This window comes from Cricetulus griseus, chromosome 3 (assembly GCF_003668045.3).
Source record: "Cricetulus griseus strain 17A/GY chromosome 3, alternate assembly CriGri-PICRH-1.0, whole genome shotgun sequence".
Lineage (NCBI taxonomy): Eukaryota > Metazoa > Chordata > Mammalia > Rodentia > Cricetidae > Cricetulus > Cricetulus griseus.
The window spans coordinates 100,660,216-100,671,283 of NC_048596.1; the positions used below are offsets into that span (position 1 = coordinate 100,660,216).

General features: G+C 43.7%; 1 protein-coding gene across 4 annotated transcripts in view; it reads left to right on the forward strand.

Moving 5' to 3' along the window:
* Uvrag (UV radiation resistance associated) overlaps positions 1–6,020 on the forward strand; it is a 253,318-nt gene extending 247,298 nt beyond the window's left edge. For all 4 annotated transcript variants that reach the window (XM_027407741.2, XM_035442366.1, XM_027407740.1 and 1 more), the window contains one exon: positions 4,184–6,020. In XM_027407741.2, coding sequence (XP_027263542.1) covers positions 4,184–4,883 — 700 coding nt within the window. In that variant the 3' untranslated portion in view covers positions 4,884–6,020. The remainder of the gene's footprint in view (positions 1–4,183) is intronic.
* Positions 6,021–11,068: the final 5,048 nt, after the last annotated feature.

Below are 11,068 nucleotides of genomic sequence, written 5' to 3' on the forward strand. Positions count from 1 at the left end.
GTTTCTCTGATTTCTTTCTCCACCAATGTGTCATCTGTATATAGTAGGGCTACAGATTTTTTTGAGTTAATCTTGTATCCTGCCACTTTGCTGAAGGTGTTTATCAGCTGTAGGAGTTCCCTGGTAGAGTTTTTCGGGTCACTTATGTAGACTATCACATCATCTGCAAATAGTGAGAGTTTGACTTCTTCCTTTTCGATTTGTATTCCCTTGATCTCCTTGCGTTGTCTTATTGCTCTAGCTAGAACTTCAAGGACAATATTGAAGAGGTATGGAGAGTGGACAGCCTTGTCTTGTTCCTGATTTTAGAGGAATTGCATTGAGTTTCTCTCCATTTAATTTGATGTTGGCTGTTGGCTTGCTGTATTTTGCTTTTATTATGTTGAGGTATGTTCCTGTTATCCCTAATTTCTCCATTTTGTTGATTTCAGCCCTCAATTTGATTATTTCCTGGTGTCTGCTCCTCCGGGGTGTATTGGCTTCTTTGTGTTCTAAAGCTTTCAGTTGTGCGGTTAATTCTCTAGTGTGATTATTCTCCTATTTCTTCATGTGGGCACTTAGCGCTATGAACTTTCCTCTTAGCACTGCTTTCAAAGTATCCCATAGGTTTGGGTATGTTGTGTCTGCATTCTCACTGAATTCTAGGAAATCTTTAATTTCTTTTTTCATTTCTTCCTCGGCCCAGGAATTGTGCAATTGGGTGTTACTTAATTTCCATGAGTTTGTAGGTTTTCTGTAAATCAGGTTGTTGTTGAATTCTAACTTTAAAACATGGTTGTTTGATAAGATACAGAGGGTTATTTCAGTTTTTTTGTACCTGTTGAGATTTGCTATGTTGCCATGTATGTGGTGGATTTTAGAGAAGGTTCCATGTGGCGCTGAGAAGAAGGTAAATTGTTTTGTATTTGGATGGAATGTTCTATAGATATCTGTTAAGTCCAATTGCACCATAACTTCTATTAGTTCCTTTGTTTCTTTGTTAAGTTTCTGTCTGGTGTTCCTGTCCAGTGGTGAGAGTGGAGTGTTGAAGTCTCCCACTATCATTGTGTGTGGTTTTATGTGTGATTTGAGTTCTAGTAATGTTTCTTTTACAAACGAGGATGCCTTTGTATTTGGGGCATAAATGTTCAGAATTGAGACTTCATCCTGATGGATTTCTCCTGTGATGAGTAGGAAGTGACCTCCTTCATCTCTTTTGATTGATTAAACTAAAGTCCAATTTGTTGGATATTAGGATTGCTACCCTGCTTGTTTTTTGGGTCCATTTGATTGGAAAATCTTTCCCCAACCTTTAATTCTTAGGTACCATCTGTCTTTGAAGTTGAGGTGTGTTTCTTGTATGCAGCAGAAGGATGGATTCTGTCTTCTTATCCATTCTGTTAATCTGTGTCTTTTTTATAGGCGAGTTAAGACCATTAATGTTGAGGGATATTAATGACCATTGATTGTTCATTCTTGTTTGTATTTGATTTGGTGTTGGTGGCAAAATTGTGTGAGGGGTTCTACCCCTTTTTCCTTTTGGCTGTTGGTAAAGTGGGATTATCTATTGCCTATATTTTTCTGTTTGTAGTTAACTTCCTTGGGTTGCAGTTTTCCTTCCAGAACTTTCTGAAGGGCTGGATTGGTGGATATGTATTGTTTGAATCTGGTTTTGTCATGGAATATCTTGTTTTCTCCGTCTATATTGATTGAAAGCTTTGCTGGGTATAGTAGTCTGGGCTGGCATCCATGGTCTTCTAGTGTAGATAGAATATCTATCCAGGGCCTTCTGGCTTTCAGAGTTTCCATGGAAAAGTCAGGTGTAATTCTGATAGGTCTGCCTTTATATGTTACTTGTCCTTTTTCCTTTGCTGCTCTTATTATTTTCTCTTTATTCTGTATATTTGGTGTTTTGATTATTATGTGGTGAGGAGACCTCTTTTTTTTGGTTGAGTCTATTTGGTGTTCTGTAGGCTTCTTGTATTTTCATTGGCATGTCTTTCTTTAGGTAGGGAAAGTTTTCTTCTATGATTTTGTTGAATATGTTTTCTGTGCCTCTGAGTTGGATTTCTTCACCTTCTTCTATACCTATTATTCTTAGGTTTGGTCTTTTCACACTATCCCATATTTCCTGGATATTTTGTGTTAGGAATTTGTTGGACTTAAGATTTTCTTTGGTTGATGAGTCTATTTCTCCTAGTGTGTCTTCCACTCCTGAGATTCTCTCTTCCATTTCTTGTATTCTGTTGGTTATGTCTGTGTCTGTAGTTCCTGATCGTTTACCCAGCTTTTCTATTTCCAGCATTCCCTCAGATTGTGCTTTCTTCATTGTCTCTATTTCAATTTTTAGGTCTTGAACTTGTTTCCTTGAGAGATTTGTTGATATCTTGTATTTTTTGTTTTTTTTTTTTTCTTCCATTTCTTTAAGGGATTTTCTCATGTCCTCTTTGAGGGCCTCTATCATTTTCATGAAGATGTTTTTAAGGTCATTCTCTTCTGCTTCATCTGCATTGTGATGTTCAGGTCTTGCTGGTGTATGGTTCCTAGTCTCTGGTAGTGTCATATTGGGTTTTCTGTTGTTGAATGTGCTTTTACATTGTCCTCTTCTCATCCTTTCTTCTGGTGGGTGTAGCAGGAGTCGCTTCCTCTCCTGGTGGGTATGGGACCAAGGTTCCCTTCTGGTAGATGCAAACAGTTCCAATACTCTGATGTCTGTCCTCTTGTCATGGATGGAGGCGGAACTGCCACAGGGGCCTCAGCAGTGTCTGCGTGTGCTGGATCCCACTGTGGAGTTCCCTCTGTTTTGTTCTTAAGAACTAGAAACAGTCATTTGCTGGTCCACTTGCCCAGTCTGATAGATATCCCAGGGACCACTTCTTCTTATGAAGCTCTCTGACACCATACTATGGCCAAGGGAAACGTGCCAGGACAATGGGGGAACACCTCATGAGTACCTTTTCCATAGCGTAATCCAGAGAATGAGCAGTGAGTGGCTGCAGGTTTCTCTGGACACAAGAGGCACTGTAGATCCCTCGTTCATCAGAGTACAACTGGCATTGTAATTTGAAAATAATGTTACTAGAATAATTGTAAATGCCCTTCTCCTGCAACATTGGATGCTCCCTGGAGGTAGAGCTCTCTCACTTCTGACTCTGTCTCTCCTGCAGACCTGGCATAGGTAGTACCCAGTTGTTATGTGGTTTCAGGCCTGCCTGATGGCAGCTGCGCTTTGACAAGCCCCTTAACCTCTGTGTGTGTGTCCTCATCTGAAGGATAAACGTCAGATCATCTGTACCCCTCGCCTCTGTATGCTGTCATTGATAAAGTTGTATTGAAGCTAATTTCACCCACACAGTAACATCTAGAACTCTTGTCAGTGCTCCCTGCAAGCTTTGCTGGCAAAGTTGCAGCCATGGCTCAGGATCTGCTACTCTACTCCATTAACTGATGGCTATTTATTATTTCAGGCTTACTCTATTTTCTTGACAATGCCTTTGCAAGGCCCAAGTGAAATGATATAAGTTTAATTACTTCAGAAACTAAAGTTTTGTGTGGCTGAACAATGATTATTATTCCTGGCTCAGAGGAAGCACTGAAGACCAAGTATTATAAAAATGTATGTGACCAGCCTTGTAAAAGAAAAGCCATTTCCCATGGTAATGTTCCATTAAAAAGAAAGAAGGGTTCCCTTGATGCTCTCTGTGTGGTTCCCTGATGCCAGAAGATAAGTAGTAGATGTTGGAAAGACCATCCATCAGCAAGTTACCGTAAACAACTCATCCTGCTTGAGCCCTTTTCGTAGGATGGAATAGTCAAGGCCAGCATGAGAGCACCAAGGGGCCCAACAACTGTTACAGAAATGCCTGGGAATGTCGCACATTTCTTTGCAGGTCCATTTATAGCCTTCCGCTTTTCCCCAAGTGACATGGTGGTTTCTATCACTATCCTACCATGGGCATTCTTGTCTTAAATACATTGAGTAGATTTGTATCCTCCTTTCAGCATGCTCTGTGGTGTTTCTTGCTTTAAACACTATAACAAATACCATCTAAGACTGATAATAATCTACTTTTGTTTGGGGATTTGTTTTTATCTCAAATCTAAAATATGCTGTTATTAATATGCTAAAATATGTCTCTGGTCCCAGAAGGTCTTAGTGAGTTCTGAAGCAGAAAGTAACTTCTCATTTTTGTTTGTCTTCTAGCGACAGACATCACACCTCCAGTGCCATCCCTGTTCCAAAGAGGCAAAGCTCCATGTTTGGGGGTGCAGATGTAGGCTTCTCTGGGGGTATCCCTTCACCAGACAAAGGACATCGAAAACGGGCCAGCTCAGAGAATGAGAGACTCCAATACAAAACCCCTCCTCCCAGCTACAATTCGGCATTGACACAGCCTGGAGTGGCCATGCCCACCATGGGAGATTCTGAGAGGAAGGTCACACCACTGTCCTCCTCCTTGGACACCTCTCTGGACTTCTCCAAAGAAAATAAGAAAATAGGAGTAGACCTGGGCAACAGTGTAAGTGCAGCCCATGGGAACTCGGACTCCAGCCAGCAAGGGGAAGCCCTTCCTGGGCACCTGGCAGCCGTGAATGGCACTGCACTGCCCAGTGAGCAGGCTGGCTCTGCCAGTGCACTGCTGCCAGGCCAGTGCCACCCAGCCCCCTCAGCTGAGCTCTGCTGTGCCGTGGAGCAAGCAGAAGAAATCATTGGCCTGGAAGCCACAGGCTTCACCTCAGGCGACCAACTTGAAGCTCTCAGCTGCATCCCAGTGGACAGTGCAGTGGCAGTGGAGTGCGATGAGCAAGTGCTGGGAGAATTCGAGGAGTTCTCTCGGAGGATCTATGCCCTCAGCGAAAACGTGTCCAGCTTCCGCCGGCCGCGCAGGAGTTCTGATAAGTGAGGAGAGCGGGCAGACAGTAAGACCAGGGCAGAGCCACTGCCCTCCACCAGGCCCAAGCTGCACTTAATCTTTTTAATAATTCTGACACAAATGAGTATCGGTGGAGGAGATTCCTCAGAAAGGCTGACTTTGGGAACAGAGGGAACTCGGGATCATTGGGTACCAGTGGGGCCAGTCCCTGAGATTTGCTTTCCAGGTCTGGTGATTGTTTCCAGGCAAAGGTCACCTTCGCACTTACAGCTCGAGTCATCTTATAGGCATTCGTCTGCGCTTTATTTACACATGGGTGTTTTCTTCAGAAGGAAGATGATAATATATATGTAATAGAACGAACTCACCTTTAGTTTCTCAAAAGCATTTGCCCTCGCTATTGTTTGTAAAACTTTGCAAAATGGAATATTCAAAAATAGCTTTGTACCACTTCTATGGCCATCTGTTAAGCTGATGAATAAGAACCAGAATGGGGGTCCTTGTACCAGGCCCTCCAGCCCGAGTACCACAATCAGACTGCAGATCCCACTGTGGCCTGCTTTCTCAAGATGGGCCATGCACCATGAAAGCTGGGGCTGTAGATTCACTAGTCTAAAACCAACAGATATTATGTTCTGTCTTGTCTAGTGTGCCATACCCTGATGAAAAACTTTCCTGTGGTGGATCCCAGAGCACCCTCAGAAACCTCAAGGTTACCACAGTCAGGGCAGCCAGCTTCCTTTGGGGCCAAAGTTTTTATGTGGGCAGATGCTATGGTCCAAAACTGGGCACACCTCTAGCAATACACTCCCCAGATAAAGACCCCCTAGATTTAAATCCCAAGTTAACTTATTACGTTTCATTCAGAAGGAAGCCATTATATATGACAAGTATATGTAGAGTCAGGATGTCCAGTTTGAAGACAGCAAGACAATTGAGAGGTAGCTGGATTAAGAGAATAGATGAAGCATAGACAATGTGCAATTTTACAATGTTAAATTATGTTCTTGAAATCCATTGTCATTCTGCATTCAGATTTCATTTACTGTTGCATTATACATTATGTACCCACAGACATTGCCTCAGGGTTGCAAGCTCTTAAAGAAAAACTTATCCACATATCCATGTATTGTATAGAAGAATAAAAATTGAATTTACTTCACTTGACCTGATTCCCCACCCCCAGTTGCTTTGGGTTGGGTTGGTTTGGGTTGGTTTGGGGGGTGGGGGCGTGTTTCTTTTCCACACTGAACCTGTATTTCTACATGTTACATCGTGACGAAGTTAGCCTGGACAAAAGCCAAGGCCATAGCTAAGCTGATGGTATTGATTTCATTTGAGTTTGCATACACTGAAAAGCGACACATACTTCACAGCTGTATTCTCCAGTAGTAGCATTGTCCCTCATAGCCCCTTAATTCATGGGTCACATAATCATGTCCATATTATGTCCAAGCATCCCTGGGCCCAGCTTTAGTTGGCAGCTACATTGCTGGATGGATTCATACCATTATTTCTATACAGTGAATGCACAGACATACTGCATAGCAGACAGCTGTCCTGCAGTTGGAAGTTTTTGCTTGGTCTGAGGAAGTCCACTTTATTCCATTAGTGGGGATGAGGCTTCTTCATAGGGTACCCTCATTCTCTTTGGAGTCAAAGTGGGTGGAGGACTTCGCCATCTTGGATACAGATGCGGTGGACTCCTGCAGGGAAGTAGCATCTTCAAACGGTAAAGGTGTTGAAAGGTCAGTGCAGTGGAAGGTGAGTACCAGGTGATCTGTGACCTCCCTAGGGCTGGGGATGCACCTGAGGCTTCATGCCATTACATGACCCTGAGACTATAAAGCAGCAGAGAGTCTGAGTTCTTACCATCCATCTCTGCCTTCTGAACTTCCTAAGTGTGGGCTTTGAAGTTACGTCCACAGCATGGAGCCATGGAGCCCTTCCTTGCATGTGTTCACCTTGCTCTGGCCTGATCAGTTCTGCCCATACCTTCAGCATGCCCTGCACTACCAGTGATCTATGCATCCAAATGTTGGTACGCTTGCAGCCAGGGTTAGCACCCTGTGAGACTTGCTGTGATGTAGGTGGAGCCTCCAGCAACTACTGAGTATGTTTTGCCTTTGTTTAAAGTGGCCAAGGCCTAATCCCCAGATAACCTTAATTCCTACTGATCTTTTTTAATTAGTCTTGTACATCACTAAAAAATAATAATAATAACAAAATTTGCTTGGGAGGTAGAAATGGGACTGGAAAGTTTGTTGCTATCCTTTTCTGAACAGAGCCCCTTCAGTTTTCAAATGGTTGAGACAGTTCTAACAGCCTGTACAGATTGTAAAATGAATATTTGATTGTGTTTTCTCTCTCCATTTCCCCTTAGCCACATTAAAAACTCCAGAGCATTTTTTTTCCTGCTCAGAATATTAGTGTTGGAAGATCGGACCCAGCTATAAATTTTAGCAGTTCTAATGGTACCCATTTATCCTGACTAGCTGGTTATTTAAATAAGTTTTAAACCACCACCAATAATAAGTGGCATGTGAAGCCGGTCTGCGGGTAATTGGAGGAAAACTCAGCATCTGTATTTATAAAATAAAATTGATTAGTATTTATTTTGAGAGTTAAATATATGTGATTTCCCTATTATGTTTGAGTTCTGTCTTCTCCTGTTTTGAATTTCATATTGAAGCTGAGTTAATTCTGAAAACCTGTTCTTAAGCCGTCAAGCAGTCACTCACTGATTCTCAAGCCCACTCTACACACGTGTGTGGCACTGGGCTAAGCAAAGAAAATAAGGATTGCTAAGTTTTGACCTTTGCCACATACTCTAGTTGAGTTACAGCTGTGTTAGCAATTCGGTAAAGTTCATTGTGGTAACTGGTGGAGATGTAGTCCAGTTGGAGGGCACAGGCAGGCAGAAGCTGAGGCAAGACCAGGGCTTGTGTGTGTGCTTGGAAAACACTCGGGATCCATTACTTTTCTCATTGTTGTAACAAAAGCCACTTAAGGGAGAAGGGGTCACTCTGACTCACAGTTCCAGCACACAGTCCATCATGGCGGAGAAGCCCAGCGGGTACTTGAGGTAGCTGGTCAGGAAGCAGAAGAGTTGTCAATGCTTAGCTCATTTTCTTTCTTTTTTTTTTTTTTCTGGAAATTGGTGCCTCCCACAGTTCTTGGGTCTTCCTACCTAATTAATCTGATCTAGATAATCCCTCACAAGCATGGCCCAGGCTTGACCCCTGTGTGATCCTATAGCATGCCAAGTTGACAGTATGTATCATTCCAGATCCATTGGGCCACTGCAAAGTTCCTGCCCAGGTGGTTAAAACAGCACAAGTCCCTGTGACCAGAATATTACTAGAGCCAGCTGAGGCTGGGCACTAGGGATACTACTAACTGAGTGGTTACTTCCTTCCTTTTTCTGTGTGTGAAAAAGTGCATCCTTGTGGTCCTGTGTCCTCAGTGTGCATGATCAATAGAGCTGACTCTTGCTGTGTGACTTAGAGTAGCTGTCTCCTTTAGATTCTGGGTTCTGTTACCCATTACAGGGGTCACCTCTCTGCCACTATAATCTTTGACCCTCGAGTCGTCGAACATTTAAGGGTCTCCATTTCTTAATCTATAAAAAAAAACTGAAAATTGAGACAGGAAGATGACTCCCCGGGAGAGGTCCCTCCCACCAAGCTTGATGATGGGAATTTGGTCCACAGAACAAACAAACAATGGTGGTAGGAGAAAAAACAGCTCCCAGAAGTTGGCTCCCACACTCACACTGTGGGATGCCATTCAACAAGTCACTGAGAGATTCCTGCAAACACTGAGGGAGCTCTGCACAGAGGCTTCCATGTGGCTGAGGAGCCTAACGCCTCAGGTTCCTGGTGTGATGTGTCCAGATAAGCTCCTCAGTCCCTGCAGCCACAAATGTCCTCCAGGCCAGCCTCTGACATTCATTATCTGCTGAATGGGAACCCAGAGCTGAGGATTTTCACAAAGATCGTTTTTTTTTCTCTTTTCTCCCCCTTGTGGCATATGTAATTACAGTTTTGTAGGTAGACGGCTCAGCCGGATTTTAAATGAATGAAAGATACATCTATCTATAAAGATACATCTATAAAGGCCAGCAATGTCAGCAAACCAGAGAAACAATGATCAGACAGCGGTAGGGGCACATGCCCTTAATCCCAGCACTCCGAGGCAGAGGCAGGAGGATTTCTGTGAGTTAAAGGCCAACCTGGTCTATAAAGCGAGTTCTAGGACAGCCTGAACTACACAATCACTGTTCAACAATAACAGCACAGCTGTTTAGTTGATTCAACAAGTAAAAAGGGCTTGCCGTCAAGACTGACAACCAGAGTTTAATGCCTGAAACCACACACCAGAGGGAGAGAGCGGACTCCTGCAAATTGTCCTCCAACTTCTGCACACATGCATGGAGATAAAGCATAAATAATAAATGTAACAAGAACTAATTAATTACAACAGCAGATAAGACAGGCACACCGGTGGCAGAAAGGAGAGCTCGGAGTCACAGCACACAGGCACTCTGGCATCTTCAGAGCATGAGAGAGAATTCCACAAGCAGCTCCTCCCTCCCTGGTCATGTGACCCAGGAAGGCACAATTCTTCTCTGAGCCCTCTCACTCCTCTATACAGCAACCTCAGCCAGGGTTTTCCTGTAGCCTGTCTCATGCTGCCCTGCTGTGAACATGGTGGGGCCAGAGAGGATGCCATCCTGTCTGTTGCCTGTTTGTGAGGAATTGGAGGCTAAGCCACCAAATGGCAGCCTGCCTCTGAACAAGGTCCGCAGACACTATAACAGTCGCCACCTGTCTTAAAGGTCTTAAAAAATTAATTTTTAAATGTACAAAAATTTAGTAATGATTTTTTTAACTTGCGATGGAACTGGGGACATGGCTTATTGGGCAAAGTGCTTGGCACACAGCCTGAGGACCCGGGTTCAATCCCCAGAACCCATGTGAAAAAGCCAGATGTGCACTTGTGCTAGGGAGGCAGATGGGGACTCGCTGGCTGAGCTGTCTAGCTTACCGGGCAAGTTCAAAGTCAGTGAAAGATACTGCTTCAAAAACCAAGGTGATGGGCTGGCAAGTTGGAGCAGCAGGTCAGAACATTTGCTGTACTAGCCTGGTAACCTGAACTCAATCCCTGAATCCCAGGGTGGAAGGAGAGAACCAACTCCTGAAAGCTGACCTTTGACCCCTCATACATGTACCATGATATTCAAGGACCTGCATTCGTGCACACACTTATCACACACACACACACACACACACACACACACACACACACACACAGAGAGAGAGAGAGAGAGAGACACACACACACACAATATTTTTTAAAGTTGATGATCTCTAAGGAATGGCACCCAAGGTTGACCTCTAGTCTCTGGAAGCATATATTCAAGCATAAACACACATCAGCTTAGGCTAGGGACAGGGTGGCCCAGCAGTAAAGTACCTGCTGATTTTCATGAGGTACTGGATTTGATCCCTGACACCAAAAAAAGCAACAAAATGAAAACTTAATGAAACTTTTCCTGAAGATAAATTCCAGTTATCATATGGAGGACACATTAATTTTCGTTTGATAAGAAAATGCATGAAATAACCTAAGCAAGCAGATTATCCAAGAAGGCTAGGTAGGTTCTAATGCAGTAAGAAACTCACTCATTCTCTCAAAACATTATTTAGCAAAGCTGTTTCTTCTAATTCACCTTACAGGGAGCATGATAGTCCTCTATGAGCCCAGCATGGCTGTGTTCCCACAGATCACATGATCCTTGAGTCACAGACTTGGCCAGGACACTTCCGGCTTACCTTCTATGCAATGATCTTTAACCTTTCACTCACCAGATGTCTCCATAACTTGCTGATCTCAAGGCCAGGCTTTAATCCCGAAAACCTACCTGTTGCTTCTCTGCCCCAGCCCCAGCTATACTTCACCTTCTGTGACACTGGGTGAATGTGTACATAAGGGTGGGAGGGGATGCATGAATGAGACAAAGCTTAGAAACCACCCCAACAGACATGTAACTCACAACTGTATTTCTTGGTCCCTGGGATGTCTGTGGCAGCCCAATGTGTGTGAAGTCATCCCTGAGTAGATAGATAGCCCAGCCCATAAATGGCCACACGAGCCTAGGGACCCAAGTTCAATCCCTGGATACTATTCATGATAACAAGGGAAGAGAGAGC